This window comes from Armigeres subalbatus, chromosome 2 (genome assembly GCF_024139115.2).
Source record: "Armigeres subalbatus isolate Guangzhou_Male chromosome 2, GZ_Asu_2, whole genome shotgun sequence".
NCBI classification, from domain to species: Eukaryota; Metazoa; Arthropoda; class Insecta; order Diptera; family Culicidae; genus Armigeres; species Armigeres subalbatus.
In genome coordinates, this window is record NC_085140.1 from 453,047,804 (window position 1) to 453,068,735 (window position 20,932).

At 39.5% G+C, this 20,932-nt stretch overlaps 1 protein-coding gene across 3 annotated transcripts; it reads right to left on the bottom strand.

Moving 5' to 3' along the window:
- Window positions 1–668: 668 nt before the first annotated feature.
- On the bottom strand, window positions 669–17,436 carry LOC134213776 (multidrug resistance-associated protein 1-like). Of its 3 annotated transcripts, none has more exons than XM_062693098.1 (7): window positions 17,177–17,436; window positions 15,691–15,990; window positions 14,972–15,627; window positions 13,336–14,909; window positions 11,901–13,275; window positions 11,460–11,841; window positions 669–937 (listed from the first exon to the last, which is right to left on the bottom strand). In XM_062693098.1, the coding sequence occupies exons 2-7, from the start codon at window positions 15,814–15,816 to the stop codon at window positions 743–745; spliced, it is 4,308 nt and encodes a 1,435-aa protein (XP_062549082.1). In that variant the 5' UTR covers window positions 15,817–15,990; window positions 17,177–17,436; the 3' UTR covers window positions 669–742. The 3 variants fall into 3 exon arrangements, with proteins under 3 accessions (XP_062549082.1, XP_062549081.1, XP_062549080.1); XM_062693097.1 differs by lacking the exon at window positions 17,177–17,436 and adding an exon at window positions 16,925–17,164 and having other exon boundaries at window positions 11,901–13,272; XM_062693096.1 differs by lacking the exon at window positions 17,177–17,436 and adding an exon at window positions 16,925–17,163.
- Between the last annotated feature and the right edge of the window lie 3,496 nt (window positions 17,437–20,932).

Consider the following 20,932-nt stretch of genomic DNA (forward strand, 5'->3'; position numbering starts at 1 on the left):
AGTGAAGGAGTGGGCAACAATAATAAAGAGTAAGAGAGAAAGATACGAGAGCTTAACTGGCAAATATTTTGGCCATCAAAGGCAAATGGCCACTATGAGCGATGATAAGAGACAGATAGTTTATCAGATAACAAATCTAGCAGCAAATCGCCTTATAAGACATGGTTTTATTGAGTCGTGAGCTTTTTTGATGAGCCGAATAATGAATGATATTACTGGGCGGAATGCCCTTCGCATACTCCATGCCTCATAACAGTCATGTATTTCCAAATGATACTTACAAGCCTCAAGCACGCTTCAATACATACTCGTTATTCATTGGAATTGGTAATCTTGCGCCTTTTTCAATTGATTAGGTCTCGGCAAACGGCATTTACGTCAAGTAATGCAATATAGAGCCACAGGATGAAATAGCAGAAAAGGCGTCATCGTTTCGACTGTTTATCAATACGAGCGCTATCATTACTGCGATACATAGATCATTGACATGACATTCAAGCATGTGTATCATCCACAGATGGCTAATGAATCGTGATCTGTGTCCGAAAATGTGTAGGAATTGGTATCTGACTGGTTTCATTTGTGTGAAGTAAGATGATGATGACATAAACGAAATTGTTGAATTAAGTTGAATGGCCAAGAAACAAAGGAATTGGATCATTATCAGTTTATATTAATCTCATTATTAAGTAGTCTAACTTCCAATACTGTTAATACTATGCCACTATGTCAGAAACATTGCCTAGCTAACAATACCCGCATTCTTCGCCATGCTATGGAAAATGGTATTTTTATCGGCTAAGAGATTCTGCGGTGAATCACATTCGGCCACGAGACCCTTGTCCAGTACCAGCACCTTATCCGAATCCAGGATCGTGTTGAGACGGTGAGCAATCGTCAGAATTGTGCACTCGGCAAACTCCGTGCGGATGGTTTTCTGAAAGGAGAAAAAAACAAATAAAGAATGGAACAATCTCACCTTGGTAATGCGAGAAACTCGATTGTACGACAATTCCCCTTATGCAATTTCCTCGAACGTAACAATTCCCCGAAATTCTGATATGTCTTTCGAACGCTTGTTTGAATATGTTACATAGCTTCATTATATATAAAATAAGCGTTGTTGCCTCATTTGTTGAAGAGAATCATTGCAATAGACTGAACGCGTCCGAACAGAAAAGCATTCGATGATTTTCTCTTTGAAATCACGGCACCATCAAGTTTATTTTGTTGAATAAAAAAAACTTATCTTCGAATACTTTTACAACACCTACCGATGCTCCTTGCATTTGTTTTGAAGTAGAACCGCGAACAGCGTTAGCTCGAAATGAGACAAAGGTGAATATGTTTCTTCTATTAGAAGTTGGCGTTTACCCGCAATAAGGCAGTGATGAATGTAATCTCTTTTTTTGATGAAGGCGAGAATGCAATGGTCGGAATATGGCTAAAATGTATAAGATAACTTCTAAATCAGTACTTATCTGTTCAATTCACCACAAAGGAAAAATCCATGTCATTTTTGTTACAAGTTTTCATGATATAAAGTAGAAACAAGATGTAATTCGTTAAAAAGAAATATTTTGCCATTAAAATAAAACAATCCATTGAAAACGCTTCTGTGTGGCAGTGAAATAGTACTTCCCGTTCACAATATAAAGCAAATATTAAATAGCTTCGCAACAATCGATATAAGCCTAAAATTATCGATAACGGATAGTCACATTAATAGCAATCAATGTAATCGGGAAGTTATTTGTCAGTGATATGCGGTAAACCATCACTGGTAGACGGTGTTTAAGAGTCTCCCGCTTGCTTATTTCGAGAATTAACTCCACATTTGGCGAACCTGCTGGATTTCTTAGCATATTCTAAGTACTTGATGTAAAACCTGATGTTTGGCAAGCGGGAGTAGCTATGAACAAAATGTGATGATTATTATCGTTCCTTATATTTAACTGACGTTATCTAACTGAATGAAAGTCAAGAGGTCAAACAAACAAGGGGTCGTAAACTAATTACGTAAGCACTTATGGTGGAGAAGGGATCTGCCATTTTCCTACGTTCCATATCAATAAAAAATGATTTGTATTGGAAAAACCTTACATGGGGGAGGGGGGTTGAAAAACCCAAAAAAAATGCTTACGTAATTAGTGTACGGCCCCCAAACAAAAAACTAAGTATCCAAGTATCTCTATTAAAAATTATCAGGAACTGATCGAAACAGAAGCTCAAAAATAAATGGTAAGTCAAAATACATACATTTTACGTTTAATTTGAAAATGGATCCGACGGTCCATCGCCGTTAAAATAGTCGGCCGATGAACGAGTCAGATTGACATTTTAATTCACAGTTCGCATTGACGATCACGATCAGTCTAATCACGTGTCTAATGCTTCAGAATCACTTAACACTAGGCATCACAATACGTTGAATGGTGAATCGTTTTCAAAAAGCATTGAAGAACAAATGATAAAACGTTATTTTATTGAAGCTCCTAACCAATTATTATAAATTTTCAACTATGTATCATTATTTTATATAATAATTGGAATGTTTATTCTGTAAGTATATTTTTCCAGTGTATGGACGCCCAAGTAATCATTAGCACTAAATTTCGCCATTTCGGTTATATAGGGCCATTGTAGGACCGATAGAGTGCTTGTAAGATCTGTAATTGCATTATAGCACATTATAGTCGCGCGTACGGCAAATTTTTAAATTCTGGACATCTATTCTAGATTCGACCACAGATTTGAAACCGTCTAAAGCAAAAATTATCTAAAAAAAAACTCAAAGGTGCAGCCCAATCGGGTTGTACGCAAAGGTGACGTTGAACTACGTAGCTGTATGCAGTGTACAGGTTTTCGACTTTTCTGTTCGATGAGACCAAAGCAAGCGTTTTTCAAGCCCAAGGTGAATCTGTTTTCGTTGTTTACAGGGTCCGGCAATTGAATTGCTACATAAGTGATTAAAAGTAATATAATACAAAATACGTAGTGTGAATCAGTTCTACAAAACATCGTCGAACCGTGAGCTCATTATTTTGATACCAGGGGTTTGGTCTTACGACAGGATTAGACGCCGGCTCAAAAAGTGAAGAAACCCTAGCTAAGGGGTTTTCAGGGGTCATTTCGAGCTAAGAGCGGCCAGCGAGTTCACCGGACATAAATCCTATGAATTTCACTGTCAGGAGTATGTTGGAGGCCGCAGCTGCTCTATAACATCATGTTTTTTTGCAAGTCGACATCTGTCGACCGGTGGTAAAATAATACAAGAGTAGCCGCGGGACTCGTACGATGAGTTACTCAATCGTCTGCGACGAGTGGTCCAGCTCAAGGACAAAAAAGATGAACTTTACCCATGAACTTTCAAAAAGTGATATGTTTTCTTGTGAAATCGAATAACATTTAAGTGAAATATTTTTGATTTGAACAATTGATCAGTTTATTTTAATGAAGCACTTAAATAGCCGGACCCTGTATTCTGTGGTCCTGAGATTAAGTGAGCATTAGGATATAAATGATAAAAATGAAATTTTCAAATAATCGTGGATGAACAACACTCTCAAGCGATCACATATCCAAATTATCAATTGATAAAAACTCTCTAGAGAGAAAGAATCGTTCGATAATTGCATCTCGATTCGAAGTATTGGTAGGGACACGGCAGGTATTTTCGTCTGTTCGTCATAGTCTCGAAAATCAATAAAAGAGACGCTTTTTTGTAAAACTCATACGTACCAAATCGTAAGCTCAGGAGAAACGTTCTGCTATAGTGGAGTTCTAGCAAATGTACGTTGCTTTCGTTGGTTTTAGCCCCTACGACGATGGACGGAAATACCTGCCGTGTCCCTAAATGCTACTTTTCAACTTATTTTCCTACATAACATCACAACACAATGCCAAACATCCGATTTAACTGCATTGTTGACATTAAATTGGCATTAGTTAGGTTTACATTCTAATGACAATTTTGTGTTTATTATCATTCGATTCCAAAAATTTTGAAAGTTACCGCCCACTTTTCCCACCTGAGAAGTTGTCAAATGATGTTTCCAATAAATTGTCGTATGACAACCCTGACTGATAGTGTACCGCTTCAACCATCATCGACGCAAACTGGAACAGGGACTGAGCACCCGCCACTACGTCAGTTTAAACCCCCGGTGGCTCATAACAGAAAAGCCCATCGTGAAAGCTGAGCTGTCAGCTGACCCATCTGTATAAGGATGCCATATACAGATCGGACTGGCTTGCAGTTAACGGCAGCCTACACAGTATAAAAATGTTACAGAATATATGATGTAATAAAAAGGCTCCGTTCGATTAGACTCATTTTTCCATCACTTTTTAAAATTACAGGTCGTCGTTACTATGGAGCTTGTATTCAATATTGCTTACAAAAAAAACTTGGATGTAAAATTGGAGGCTATTGAGCGTAAAAATATGGGTTCAAATATTTCTATAGCGTGTTATTTTCAGAATTTTTAACTGTGTAGGAATCAGCAAGAAACGAGCCGGATAAAGTTTCCCAGAACGCATCCACTGCAGCAGCGAAGAAGATTCCGAGTACCTCTACTGGCACCAATAGACGTAAGCGATAAGCTGCACCAGCTAAAAGCTTTGTAAGTTGCATTAATTCGACGTCTATGCTGGCTTGAAGTCTCCAGTTAGCCCTGCGAACAAAAACGCAGAATCCGGGGATAGCGCGATCGATTCTCGATCCGATCTACACACCCTGGGCATAATGTATCCATTGTATTTGCCACACAATATACATACTAATGCAATGGCCGGCATAGAAAGCTTTCAATTAATAACTAAAAAAATTCTAATAAATTACAAAGTTGAAAAGAAGGCCAAGTTCCAGTTGGAATGTAGTGCTTTTGTAGAAGATGTTTACGATGCACTTATGACTGACTGATTGCTAAACTGTTAGCAAGTTTTCAATATTAAATAATCATACATAAATATTGTAGCACACTGAAGTCGGTTTTTACGCGGAGGATAGGCCGCGTAAATTAAAACAACGTAAAAAACCGATAAGAAAATTATTTTGAGCTTTTTAGTGGAATGTCTTCACTTGTCATAAGACGAGTTAATACAGTCCCATTGAATTCCACCACTTAATTGTATCTTGACAGATACGTATTTCGACCTCAAAAGTAAGGCCGTCTTCAGTGTCTCGTACTTGACTCGACTTATTTCCTCCGGAGAACTCTTCGGCATTTCCTCCGGGAAATTTTTCGTAATTTCCTAAGTGAAATTCTTCGGAATGAATTTCGGGGAATTTCAAAAAAATTTCATTAGGAAATTCTGAATAGTTTCCAGAAATAAATTCCAAAGAGTTTCCCGGAGAAAATTCCCAATAATTGAAGGTAATTTCGAAAAAAAAATCTTGAAGGAAAATCCGAAGAATTTCCCGGAGGAAATTTTAAGAAATATCCTAGAGAAAATTTCAAAAAAATTCTCGGAGGAAATTGTGCCAAGCAACAGGTACCAGTATCGTGTTTCGTACATAAAACTAGCCAAAACATTATTTTTTACAATAAAGAAAGTATTTTAAAATTATGTAGCTAGCATGCCTATTATGGCCACCCCCGGGTCCATAATACGCAACGTCGAGTTTGTTTAGGGAGTGAGTGTTAGTAGTGGACCCCGAGCGTATAATGGACCCCCTGAACAAAATCCCAAATTAAACGCTGGAATCGACAATTTTCTGCAAGCTTTCGTCGGGTGAAGTTGCTTCATGTAACAGAACAGTAGTTCCGTACATTTGTTATGGACTGGGAAGCAGGAATTTAGGTAAATTAACTAATTTGTAAATGCACATACTCTAAAGGGTCCATTACTAGCACACAAAGGGGGGTCCATAATAGGCATCAGGAACATGTGGGAATGGAACATGTAAATCAAATGGGGGACCATTATACGTATATAGGGATAGAGTGCTAGTAATGGACCCCTTAACGACCAAAACTTACTTCAGTCGCTCCGCTACAGCGACTTAATTTAAGATTTTAAGATTTTGTTCAGGGGATCCATTATACGCAGGGGGTCCATTACTAGCACTCACTCCCTACTTCAAGAAATTCTTACGAATTTCCTTCATGAAATTCTTCGAAATCAATTACATGAAATTCCTCGAAATTTCCTACAGGAAATATATTGAAATTTCTTCCATATAATTTTTTGAATTTCCCTGGGATATTCTTCGGAATTTCAGAAAACTCAAAATTTGACAAATTCTTCGGAATTTCCTACGGGAAGTTCTTCGGAATATCTTCTACGAAATTCTTTGAAATTTCATCCGGGAAATTCGTTGAAATTTTATTTGAATTTATTTCGAGAAGAAAATTATTTTGAACTTTTTAGTGGAATGTCTTCACTTGTCATAAGACCAGTTTGTACAATCCCATTTAATTCCACCACTTAATTGTACCTTGACAGATACGTATTTCGACCTCAACAGTAAGGTCGTCTTCAGTGTCTCGTACTTGACTCGACTTCGTCCGACTTTCTTCCAGAAAATTCTTTAGAACTTCGTTCGCGAAATTCTTTGGAATTTCTTACGGGTAATTCTTCGGAACTTCCTTGGAGAAATTATACTAAATTTCCTCTGCGGAAAATATTCCGAAATTTCCTCCGGGGAGTTTTTTTAGAAATTCGTCCGGGAATTCTTAGGAATTTTCTCCTGGAAATTTCATGGATTTTCATCTGGGAAATTCTTTAAAATGTCCTCCTAAAAATTCTTCAAAATTTCCACTGGGACATTCTTTAAAATGTCCTCGAGGAAATTTTTCAAAATATAAGATAGCCTAAATGCATAACTTATTGCATGCAGCAAACTTGACTCTACGAAACTACCCATAATTAAATGACCCCGGCGACCGCTACCCCGAATGACTCACTATCCTGATTGATAATGCCCCGAATGGGACAGTTCCCCGAATTAGTTATTATTTCAAGTTTATACTTCATTTCAATGGAAAAAAATATTATTCAATAAAAGTTTATACAGAATTCATATGAAAGAACAATAGTTTGCCCTTCGCCTGGAACTGTTTCAAAGCAGCATAGAACTAAATATTCTTACTTCGTAACATCCCGTCCCACTTTCGTATGGCACCCTCCAAGAGTCCTGAAGGGTAGGGGGAGATTATGCAGCACGTTCTCATGCCCAATGCAGAGAGACGGAGGAAATTGCGGTACACGTCACCTAAGCAGCACAAATCAAGTGAATTTGGTTTCAGCAACCTTATTGTGACTAAATCTGGTCACATATAAGTTGCTGTGATCTATGTGGAACATGCGTGGCCACAAGGGCAACAAGGTTGAAGTTGTTCCTTGGTCTCTATACAGTAAAAAATGTTACAGCATATATGCGTTACATCAAAAGACTCCGTTCGATTCGACTCATTTTTCCATCACTTTTTAAAATTACAGATCGTCGGTACTATGGAGCTTGTATTCAATATTGCAAACAAAAAAAAGTTGGATGTAAAATTAGAGGCTATTGAACACAAAAATAAGCGTTCACAAATTTTCATGTCGTGTAATTTTCAGTATTTTAAACTGAGTAGTTAAAGCAACGGATTCTGGATGAAGCGTGGCCTAAATCTTAGATTCGACGAGTGGGTGTGTAAGAGTGAGCTAGTAAAAGTGAGTGAGTAAGAGTTAACGAGTGAGTGAGTTAGAGTTAGTGAGTAAGTTAGAGTGAGTGAATGAGTAATTAAGAGTGAATGAGTAATAGAGAAGTAATGAGTGAGTAAGTAAGTAGTAAGTAAGTAATTTAGAGTGAATGAGTAATAGAGAAGTAATGAGTGATAGTGAGTGAGCGAGAGTGAGTGAGTAATAGTGAGTAAATGAGAGTGAGTGAGTAAATAAGAGCGAGTAAGTGAGCAAGAGTGAATGAATGAGTAAAAGTGAATAAGTAAGATAGAATGAGTAAGTAAGAGTAAGTGGGCGACTGAAAAGGAGTAAGCCAGTGAGCAAGAGTGAGTAAGTAAAAAATAATGAGTGAGTAAGTAAGAGGGAGTGAGTGAGTAAGAGTAAATGAGTTAGTAAGAGTGAGTAAGTGAGTAACAGGGAGTGTATGAGTAAAAGTGAGTGAGTGAGTGAGCGAGTAAGGGTAAGTGAGTAAGAGTAAGCGACAAAGAAAGAGCCAGTGATTTAGAGTAAATGAGTGAGTGAACGTGGATGAGTGAGTAAGATTGGGTGAATGTGTTAGAGTGGGTGACTGAGTGATAATTAGTGAGGCAGAGGAAGTGAGTAAGAGGTTGTGTGTATGAGAGAGAGAGGGATCTGTTTGTCTTCAAAGTGTCACGTTGAGTTAAAGAAGGCATCGTCTCTGTTTGGCTTATACCGGACAAACGCGTCCATTCAAAGAAGGCTTTATTTCCTCTGTGTATCTTATACGGGGAAAACGCGTTCTGTTGAAAGAAGGCTCTCTTACTTTATTTCGTAGAAGGGTACTTTTCCAGGGTATAATGGGGTAGAAATACAGCTTAAACGTGTTGTGTGTGTACAAACTAACCCCCACTGTTTGGCAGTAATGTTATGGAAGAAAGCTGTCTGTTTTACATACAATTTTTACAGTCAGATTTAATCCGGAAGTTAGAAAGTGCTAGCTCTATTACAGTTCCAGTGACCCATTTCAGACTGCCTGGTATTTTATGACCAGTCAGAGGTCACCTTTGCTTACTCTAGTATTTGTTATTCTTTGTAAGGGGGTTCCCTTGCTTCGACCAACAGGTTATGGGCCCAGGGACGGTTACAGATCCATGGATGGATCGACCGTCGACGGTACAGCAGTGGGATCATGGATCGGCCGCATAAGTCGCGTGGCGCAGTGGGACCATGGAGTATGTCGGAACCAAGGATGTTATCAATCATTTAGTAATTTGCGTTCGATCATTTAGTAGTTTGTCAACAACTCATTCCAAAAGCTGAATTTCAAAATATGTAGTATGGTGGACTTGTAGTGCGAAGGTTTTTCTACAACTCTGCCTAATGATTCGTCGTATAAATTCCTTTAGTAACGGAGTTATAGCTGTAGTTCCAGTAATTAAGACTAAATGATCACAAAATTCAACAATTTAGTTTAAGTTACTGCAACTAGCGTTATAACTCCGTTATTAGTTGAACCTAACAACGAACCATTATGCAGAGTTGTGGAAAAACCTTCGCACTTGAAGTCTACCATACAACACATTTTAAAATTCAGCTTCTGGAATGAGTTATTGGAAAATTGCTAAATGATCGAACGTGAATTACTAAATGATCGATAACAGCAGAGTCCATGATGAGCGTCGGAACATTCAGGAGCTGGTCAACAGAGGGTGCTGTGCAAAGGTCGGATAGAGGCCATTTGTACGGGTAAATGATTGGGCCAGGAGGGATTGTTCGGCGAGGAGAAGCTCAGGACTAGAGGCTCAGTGTTAGGAGGAGCCAGGACAGGACCAGCTCACTAAGGAGGAGTGTTGGAATATCAGGTAGAGTGCGACGCTTCGCAGTAGATCGTAGATGGATAAGCAGCAGGCGCCGGTTAGTTGTAGTTGCTCTTTGGTATAGATTAAGGAAGTTTGTTATTGATGATTGTACAATACCTAATTTTGAATAAAGAGAGCTGCAGCTGCTGACAGAACTATCAGTCAGTACAGTGGCGTAGCCAGAAAATTGGTCTGGGGGGGGTTTTCTGAACATTTTTTAATTTCGAGAAGGTTCGAAAAAAAAATTTCTTCTAAAAATTTGGCCTCTGGGGGGGGTTTTATGTCCAAAACCACCCCCGTGGCTACGCCACTGAGTCAGTAGCCTGCAGTGGTGGATATCTGTGAACTTTGCTCACAAAACGAGAAGAGGGCAATGCAAAATACTCGCGAACACTTGTTTTACCTTTTCTCAATTTCCATCAAAAGCAGGATTACTCATAGTTTTGAGTAGCCTGCCGAGGAGTGAGAGGGAACTCTAGTGTTTGTTATTCCTTGTGAGGGGGTCCCTTGCTCTGCTCAACAGTATGTCTTCTTTTCTTCTTACTTTTATTACATCCCCATTGCCGCCTCACAGCTTGTGAGCCTGTTACAACATTTGAAGGATAATGGAGGAGGAGGAGGAGGAGGAGGAGGAGTGAGAGGGAACTCTAGTGTTTGTTGTTCCTTGTGAGGGGGTCCCTTGCTCTGCTCAACAGTATGTCTTCTTTTCTTCTTACTTTTATTACATCCCCATTGCCGCCTCACAGCTTGTGAGCCTGTTACAACATTTGAAGGATAATGGCTACTAAGAAATTTTTTTTATTAAAATAACTTATAAATTTTAGTCTGTATATTAAAAAAAACACCTTGATAAAGACTTTAAAAAAAGACTTATAAATATTACAATTATGTTAAAATTGTGTTAAGTTTTTGTTATGCTCTTCTAGTCGGGAACTTGGCTTAGAAACCTCGCAGTTAATAACTGTGGAAGTGCTTAATGAACACTAAGCTGCGAGGCGGCTCTGTTCCAGAGTGGGGATGTAATGCCAATAAGAAGAAGAAGAAGTATGAACCCGGGTAGACGATAATAGCTCATTAACAGTAAAACGAGATATTGATAACAAAACATGATATGAACTTGTTTGAAATAAGAGTAAAAAAACAAGCGAAAATAACAGAATTTTGCACCGAAATATCATAAAAATATCAGGTTTTGCCATTGACAAGAACTTATCTATATCTTGAGTTATTAGTTTGTCTAAAGGTAAACTAAGGTATTCTAAAGCTTTGTAACCATCAAAGTAGGCCTCATATTAACGATAACTGTTAGTCACTATAATAACCATCAAAATAATGAGGCAATTGTTTGTCAGTCATATGTAGTGAACGATCAATGGAAGAAGGTGTTTCAAAAAACTCCCGTTTTGTTGTTATTAGAATAAACTCCACAGTTTAAATTTCAATAATCTTATATATAAAAATGAAATGGTCTGTGTTCGTATCCGCATAACTCGAAAACGGCTGGATGGATTTTTTTCATTTCTTCAGCAGAAACATTTGTTATAGTTTCCGACGGGTTTATATGATATTTCCTAATGCGAAAATTACGAGTAAAGTTGAGCAAACCGTGAATAACTAAAATTGTGATTCCTATGCAAATTTTGCATGGGCAGTACGGAACGCACATTCTCGCCTACTGTGCAGGACAACGTCTGCCGGGTCAACTAGTAACAAATAATGTTAAATTTCTGTTTAGCCAAATGGGCCTAATTTTAAACGCAGCTCAAAATTGAGCCAAACGTCATTTATGCCAAATGACTTAAAATCAAATGACGTAGATCATTTTAATGTTTCAATTATTTTTGCTTGTATGTATTGGAAAACACTCGGGGAATATTTACATTCGAAAGATTGTTATTCAGGGAAATTGCATTAAAGGAATTATTTTTCGGGGTATTATCGAACAATCCAGAAGTTTATTTCACTTACCTGTATCAAATCATCCGTGTCCAAATCAATCGCGGCAGTCGCCTCATCCAAAATCAAAACCTTTGTCTTTCGCAGCACAGCTCTGGCCAGGCAGATCAGTTGGCGTTGACCGACGGAGAGGTTCTCTCCGTTCTCGGCTATTTCATGTGCCAGCCCAGCTGGCAACCCTTTTACGAATAGTTTCAGATGTGATAGTTCGAGGGCTTTCCAAACCTGATCGTCAGAATAAGTACCAAATGGATCGACGTTCATACGCAGGGTTCCGGAGAAAAGCACCGGATCCTGGGGAATGATGGTCAGCCGTCCTCGCAACTGATGAAGCCCGATTTGCGAAATGTCGACACCGTCGATGATGATTTGTCCTCCGGCAGCTTCCACAATTCTGAAACAGTTTACATCATTACATAATTTGCAGATGAGCAAGAATGTTTCTAAACAAACCTGAATAGCCCCAAAGTCAAACTTGATTTTCCTGCACCAGTCCTTCCTACGATTCCAATCTTCTGGCCCCCTTTGACGTCAATTGATATGCCCTTGATAACCAGCTCTAATCCTTCCCGATATCGCAGTTTAAAGTCCTTGAACACTACATTTCCATCCGACGGCCAGCTCTTGTCAACTGAACCCTTCTGCCATGCATCTTCTCTCGGTAATTCAGTGTACTCACTTAATCGCTCCACTGCGACGATGTTCGTTTCTACTTCAGCGGTCATTCTGACCATCAAACTGAGCGTATTTGCAATCTGAAGCGCATAGCTAATTGACAGACCTACGGTGGCTGGCCCAATACTCTCCTTCGCCAAAACGGCAAACAATGCCGCGAACACGATCACCAAACTGCCGAGGATTTCCAGTCGAAGTGCTAGCCATCTATTGGCAATGATTGTCGGGTACGATACCTTCTGGTTGAAATCCACTTTGGCCTCGGAGTCATGTGTGAACCTTGCCTGTTCGTTATACGCACGAATTGTCGATTGGCCGCTGATGCTCTCGCCAAAATGAGAATAGATTGGACTCCGAGTAACTGACTCCAATCGTTTGAGCTGCCGAGAAGTCGCAATATAAACCTTCTGTATGAAGTAGTAGATAAGCAGTAAAGGGGGAACTACCGCCAGGAAGATTGGTGTAGATATGCCAATAACTACAAACACTCCGATGACACTGAGGAAGAACAACAGGAACATTCGAATCGTTGTAGGCAGTGTGTTGTCCATCACATCCACGTCTTTGGAAAACCGATTGATGATTCGACCAAGTGGTGTGGTGTCGAAAAACGACATGGGCATTTTCATAGAACTCTCCAGAAGATTGTTGTGTAGTTCTTTCGCAGCTTTCAAACAGCCCAAACCCAATGCAATGGTTCCGATGAACAAGGCAATTGCTTGAACTCCACCCAATGCTCCATACACTCCCAGATACATGTCCCGAACAGATGTATCGGTGATGGCTTCTGGATCTTCGGACCATTCCGACAACCACATGCTGGCGTATACTCCACTGGCTTGGTTGATGGCGTTGAGAACAATAGCCCAAAAGCCTAATGAAAGGCCAACAGCTTTAAGATATTGCAAGTAAACACCGAATGTAACAGCTCCTGTTGCTGACTCCTCCTTTTCTATAAGAGTAGCTTTTTCTAGCTTGGTATCAACTTCATTTGGATTCTCCTTTCGGTAACTGGAGCGTGATTCATTACGACTTAGACGTTTCCGAGGAACATTCTCGTCAGATTTATTAGAACGGATAGAAGCTAAGCGTTTTACAACTTCCCGTTTTACGATATCGTCCGGTAGTGCTTCATGAATAATTAGAATTTCTTCTGAAATTGAAGGTAAATGATTAAAAATTACAAATATAATTTTACAAGTTGGGCAGTTACCTTCGTCTTCATCGTCCAAATCTTGAATGTGCTGAGCAAGGAACTCTGCAAACGCACCCTTCTGATCTATCAACTGCTGATAAGAACCACTTTCCGAAATCTCTCCTTCTTTCATAACGAAAATATTCTCCACGTAAGGCAAGAATGATATCCCGTGCGTTACCAATAGCCGTGTTCTTCTAACAAGGATTCCTTGAGGCCCAATAACCTTCTCAAAGATGTGTTTTCCAACGTGAGCATCGACCGCGCTCAAGGGATCGTCGAACAGATAGATCTCGGCATCAGCGTAGACGGCTCGGGCTAAGGAAACTCTTTGCTTTTGTCCACCGGACAAGTTAATACCCTTTTCACCAATTTCAGTAGAATCTCCACCCGGTAGCATGTCGAGATCTGGTTTCAAAGCACAACATTCGATCACACGATCATACTTTGCCTTATCGTAGGATTTTCCGAACAAAATGTTGTCTCGAAGAGTAGCATTTTGAATCCACGCTTGCTGAGAGACGTAGGCAATCCTGCCGTCCGTATTCACCGATCCATTGATCTTCTCCATTTCACCGAGAAGAGCGCTGATAAGAGAGCTCTTTCCTGTTCCAACACTGCCCACAATTGCCGTTAGCTGACCTTTTCTTAATGTCAAATTGATGTTCTTCAATGTTGGAGAATCTTCTCCCCAAGAGAATGTTCCATCCTTGATGGACAACGCATAATCACTTTTCTCATGAGTCACATTATTTGGATCAAGTTCGGCACTGTTCATAAACTTGTCGATACGCTTGACAGACACCCAAGCCTGCATCGCAAAGGTCACCATCATCGGAAGCCATCCCATCGGAACCCGTAGAATATTAAACAAGGCCAACGAAACGAATGCCGTTTGGGCATCTAAATGATTGTTTTCGTCTATTAAAACGTAAACTGCAAATGAAACTAAAGTCACAAGGAATGGCGCCAGGGTGAACGTCAGGTTAACTCCTGCTTGGTAGTACGCAGTTGTTTTGAGAATAGCGATTTCTTTATCTCGAGCTTCCAAAATAGAATCCTGGAAACTTTTCTCCCAAGCATACAACTTAAGAACCTTGATTCCACCTAGAATCTCATTCATCTTTTTCACGCGGTCGTCCTTGATCTTCATTTGTCGAACTTGAAGATCACGCAGCTTAGTGGAAATAACTCCGGTCACCGGGACCATTATGATCATCACGGCAAGGCCGGCAAATACGGCAACACCCAAATAGTCATACAGCAAAAAAACGCATAAAGCGATGATTAATGGAGCCGACCATAAAACGTGCATGTAGGAGACCATTTCAAAGAATCGCTGAGCATCGACCGACATGAGGTTAACAATCTCACCCACGGTGGTGTCTTTCTTGGCAGAGCTGGAGATTCGAAGGGCTTTCCGGTAGATTCCACTTATCAGGCCGGACCGAATACGGAATCCAGTGAGGTATGTGTTGTAATAGTATTGCCCGTTGAACATTGCTACGAGTAGAGCTGCTGCGAACAACCCGAACGTCAATATAATACCTTGCCAGGCGGGGCCATCTATGGCGATCCACGTCATTAACTCCCTGCGAGTTTAGAAATGGTTTGAGAAAAAATCGTTGATGATTTGAAAAAAAAAAGTACTTACTGCATAAGATATGGATTGGCAAACTGTAACAATGAAATCGCTATCTGGAACAGACCGGCAAACCAGAATGGTCCTCCGTACGCCTTCACGATAACTGGCAAAATTGATCCGTTGCTTTGTGAGTATGGTTTATAGTCGATGTTCACCTTTCCTGCTTTCCTATCGGTAGCCATCTGTTTGCGTCGGCCTTTTTCTACGCTTTCTTGCCAATACTTATCAAAACCAGGCACCAACTCGCTTGACGCATTCTGGGGATTGATGTCGTACATGTCGTCTGTGGTGAGCGGATTGCGAAAGCCTCGCCATGTGAACGACTCAAAATATGCAAAGAATAAGCGTACGAAAAAACTTGACTTCAATTCAGGATTTGGTTTCTTTGATTCCGGGTAATCGCTATACAACGGCTCTTGATCAGGGAATAACTCGGCTATTAACACCAAGCAGATGAAAGCATATTGAATGCAGTAGCTGACGTACTGATACTCCCAATAATTCACGCCATCTCCAGATACGTCTCCTCGAATTTCCTTATTTTGTATTTCTGTTCGAAGTTGAACCATACCAAAGAACATTCGCATGAACCAGAAAATAAATATCGTCCCAGAACTCCTGACGCCATACTTTCTTTGAAAAAACAACAATGCCAATAAGACAATCTACGATAAAACAAAAGGAAAATGTTAATATGTTCGAAGCAAAGGAAAATATCGGATACTCACATAAGATAAGGCATTCGCTACTGCAGTTACGATTTGGACGTCGAACAGTCCTTGCTCGTCCTTGTAGGTCACAACCATCCCGAGATCGATCCAATTCATGCACATCAACGTAAATGTGACCAACATCTTGGATAAATTGTACCAATTCCATGGTATATCCCAGTACCGACTGCTGCCATATTTGTAAACTTCGTACCACGAAAAGATGAACAGAAAAAAGCATGGTATCCATTGGAGGGCAACTCGTTGGAAACAGAACGTCAAATCCGGATTACTTTCTCGCCATTCCAATTGGCCATCCTAAAGATAAGTGAATAAATTAGAGTTAGGTGGGGCAAATGTACGCACCTAGTTTTTAAGCGAATGCCTTATAAATTAGGCTGTTAATTATCAACTTCCTTCCGGTCAATTCATTCTTACATTGTCATTCTCAAATATTGTAATATACGTCATATAAAAGGTTGTGGTGGGAACGTGAACTCTTACTCCACCGGTAGGGCAAATGCGTACGCATTTTGGAAAAATCATTCACGATTGCAGTTTCAAATTTCTGCACATTCTTCAACTGAAATGCTTTATTATTTTGTATCAAATATTTGTTGAAATCATGTGATACTAATAATTGGTATGTTTCCACAAATTTCAATACAGCTTTTCTATTTTGCATAAATATTTATCTTGTATGAAAATGCAATGCTTACATTATGCCCAGGCAGTCGTGAATGTTCTTCACCCAAAAATTTCCTCGAAACAGAAGTTAACATAAAACTCATAAGTAATCAAAATGGTGCAGTGAAGTCAAAATGTCCTTTGTTTATTCTTCGAAAAATCAAATGCGAACCTCCTCCTCCTACGCGCACTTTTACCCCACCCTACTCTACACGATAAGGAATTTCCAATGATATGGCGTCGATCTTGCTACTTCATCACTCAAGTCATTGTCAGCTGTATCATCATATCGCATTTCAACAAGTCATCATGAATCAATACCACCGATAGTAAAAGGCACACTTTCATGTATCAATTATCACAAAGAGCAGTTGTCCGAACGACGATTAAACGATAAGATTAGTACCAATGATTGCCGTAATTTTGAACAAGCCTCCCTAAGTCTCAACCATTTATCTCGTTATCCTAGACCACAACACCAAATCACAAATCACCAATCAGAACGTTTCAAATTTCTAGCGGATAAGCACTCGTACAACATAATTCAGAAAACTATAAGTCTTACCCAAAAGGGACCGCCACAAAATTCCTCGAAGGACATCTATTTTATTTTTTGATGCTACTTATGATGATCTTTCTTTTGCTGCCTAATGCACTGCTTAAAATATTCACTATTAAACAACACTCCTCAACGCTTAACTAGCACAAAACCTGTACCAGACAGTCAAACAACGCTTATATATATTGTATTTCCTTATCTCGGCAATTCATTCTGAAACCCCCAAAATATTCACTTGAATGGAGAGTATCTACCTACAGAGCGGACTGAGAATTGTTTGGGAGCACTTGGTTCACGAAAACGGTGATTATTGAAAGCTGAATTGCTTTATCGCTTGATAAGAAGTAGATCTCGTATCATTGTGCATATCTGTCTATCATGACAGACAGAATTATGTGGGTTCTTTGCTATCTTCGTGGCCTCGCCGTGGTGGCCGCTGGATCCTGGCCTGCCTTTGAAGACTTTTTTTTATCTGGTACGAATTCGTATAAATTGTTAGATTCCACACGCACTCCTTGTTATCAATTTGACACTGCTTTTACCCTGAACGCATACTGGAAACCTCAGACATCTTATTACGTAGAGGTAGGGCGATGCGGGGTGAAAGTTTGTATGGCGTGAATGTTCGCATTTGGAATTAGACAGCATGAAATATGGAACTTAACTTGAAATCAACTTGATCTCTTATTATTATATCTTTATTAAAGAGATTGGCCGCCCTAGGTTGGCTCATCTCAAACTTGATGTAGAATAAGCCCCACACATATAAAAATTAATAATTTTATGTTCATTGCAAAAACTTATATATAGGGGAACTGTTCCTTGAATTCCTAACATGTACCCAAATCAATACCATTCGTAAACAAAGAATTGATGCGCACAAGGATGTTATCGATCAACTGCAACTAGCACTGTAATTCCTTCAATGGTGGAATTTAAACATCGATATATTAGGCAGATATATAGAAAAACCTTCGCACTAGAAGTCCACCATACAACACATCTTGGAATTCAGCCTCTGGAATGAGTTATAGACAAACTACTAAATGATCGAACGCAGATTACTAAATGATCGATAACATCCTTGGATGCGCAAATTGTTCTATTTCTCATTTTTGTGATTTTTTACAGCAGTGAGCACGCCGGATAACAACAAAACACGACACAAATTGAGCCTTAATTGCCTGTTTTGCGAATGTTATTGATATAGGAGCATGTTATTAATAATGGAACAGATACCGTATTTGGCCAATTCTATCTTTGTTTGAAAATTCCGACAATTCTAATTTAGGTATAATATTTCATTATTTACTCAAAATAAGGCCGGAGTGGCCATTGCAGCACATAAAAGTCGACTCCATTCAGCTCGGTTCATGGCTACACGTCACCAACCACGGAGGGTCCGCAAATCGTCTTACACTTGATCAATCCATATTGCTCGCAACGCACCTTGCTTTGTTGTACCTGTGTCGTGTTGTGCGATCACTATCGAGAACCATTTCCACCGAATTATTGTCCTACGAATCTGTGTCAAAAGGTCGAAGGTCAAAAGGTCGAAGGACAAAAGGTCGAAAGGACAAAAGGTCGAAAGGGCAAAAGGTCGAAAGGTCAAAAGGTCGAATATGTGTCATAACGTCGAAGGACAAAAGGTCGAAAGAACAAAAAGACAAGAAATGAGATGAGAGTTGCGAATAGTGTCAAGTGAGATGCAAGATGGAAGTGTGAGCATAGATAAATGAGAAGTGGGAAGTGAAAAGTGAAAAGTGAGAAGTGGAAAGGTAGAAATAAGAAGTAAAAAGTGACAAGTGAGAAATGTGATATGAAAAGTAAGGAACGGAGAAGTATAAAGTGAGATGTAAATAAGAAGTGGAAAGGAAGAAAGTTGAAAGTATGAAACATATACATATGATACGAAAGAGAAAGGAAGAAACAAAAAACAGAAGAGGAAAAAATAGTAAAGAAAGAAAGAAGAAGGAAGATGGAAGAGGGAAAAAATAAGGAAGGAAGAAAGAAGGAATAAAAGGAAAATAGAAAAAGGGCGAAAGAAGGAAGGAAGAAAAAGAAGAGAAGACAAAATGAAGCAAAACAAAAGAAAGAAGGAGGAAGCAAGTAACAGGAAAAGAGAAGAAAGATGGAGGAAATGAGGAACAAAGAAGAGAGAAATAAGGAAGAAAGAAGGAATAAAGAAGAAAAATAGAAGAAAGATGGAAGAAATAAGGAACAAAGAAGAAAAAAGAAAGAAAGCAGGAAAAAGAAGAAAGGAAGTAGGAATAAAGAAGAAAAAAGAAGGAAGAAAGAAGGAAGGAAGGAAGAAAAAAGAAAGAAGAAAAAAGTAGGAAAAAAGATAAAAGAAAAACAAAAGAAAAGAAGAAAAAAATGGGAGAGAGAAGCAAAAAAGGAAGAATAAAGAAGCAAAAAAGGAAGAAAGTAAAAAGAAAGAAGGAAGAAAAACAGGAAACAAAAAGGAACAAAAAAGGAGGAAGAGAGAAGAAATAAGGAAGAAGGAGGAAAAAAGAAGAAAGAAAGAAGAAAGTAAGTAGGAAGAAAGAAGGAAAAAAGAAGGAAGAAAAAAAGAGGAAAAAATGTGGAAAGAAGGAAGACAGATGAAGAAAAGAAGAAAAAATAGAGGAAAAAAAGAACGTAGTTAGAAATAAAGGAGATGAAATAAGGAAATAAGAAGGAAGAAAGGAGGAAAAAGAGTTGAAGGAAGGAAACATATGAAGAAAGAACGAAAAAGGAAGAAGGAGGAGAATAGAAGGAAAAAGGAAGAAGAAATAAAAAAGAAGGAAGAAAAAAAGGACCTTTCGTCCTTTCGACCTTTTGTCCTTCGACCTTTTGACGCAGTTTTTTTGTTTCGACCTTTTGTCCCTTCGACCTTTTAACCTTTTGACCTTTTGTCCTTTCGACCTTTTGACCTTCGACCTTTTGTCCTTCGACCTTTTGACCTTCGACCTTTTGTCCTACAACCTGTCCTACATTCTGGCTACGTGCCCGGCCCACCGCAGTCCACCGTTTTTCACGATATGAACGATTGTTGAATCTCAAAAAAGAGCTAATGCAACTCGTGGTTCATTCGCCTCCTCCACCTACATCCCACCATGTGCACCCCACCATAGATGGTACGCAGCACTAACTAGCTTGAAAGCTTGCTTCTACCAACCAAGCTATTTTAAGCCATCGCCGTTTTTCAACAGGTGGCAGTGGATTTTCTCACGCCACCGGCGCCGTCAAAAATAAACCACGCCGATGGCATTTTTTTTTACTGTTAAGTCTAGATTTGTCTAACTCCTGTCGGAAATACATATTTTCAGCCAAGTTCATATGACAATTATCTTCTTTACAATTATGCAGCATTTATTCTTATTTCCAATAAAGACTCAACTAGACCCAACACAATTAAAAGCTGATGAAGGGCTTATTTCATTAAAAATAGCTAAAAAAGTTTTTTTTTTGTTGGAGAATTGGTCAAGCAAAACAATATTTGTTTAGGGGCCTTTCACAAATTACATGACGCTGCAGGGGCACGGCAAATGCTGGGTAAAGCGTACCATTGGTACTTCGCGTACCTGAAGGAATAAAATAGACCCCATCTCGCGGTCCTTAGCCTCTTACCCAGCAACTCCTACTCCTATCCCTACCTCCCCGCGGTGCTGGCCGGGATACGAGCAACCTTAGGGAAGATCGGGTAACCAATTCCGGTGGGAACTACGGTCGTATGCTCCTCTCCGGAGGTGCAAATCTTATTGGGCGTCTGTTCTCCATGTCAGGATCGGCTCACAACAGCGTCTGTTCTCCATGTTAGGGGCGGCTGATCATCGTCCAAGTGCCAGCATGGGACTCAAAGTGAAACTGTGCACCATGGTCCACCGGGAATAAGGAGGAATGGTCCTCCGGAAATTTAGGGGATTTTGGTGTCAGGCCCTGCAAGCCAGCCTTTAAAAAACATACGCAACGAACAATCAACAAGAAAGTACGGACCGGAACCATCAGCGAAGACCACTGCGACGAAAAGGG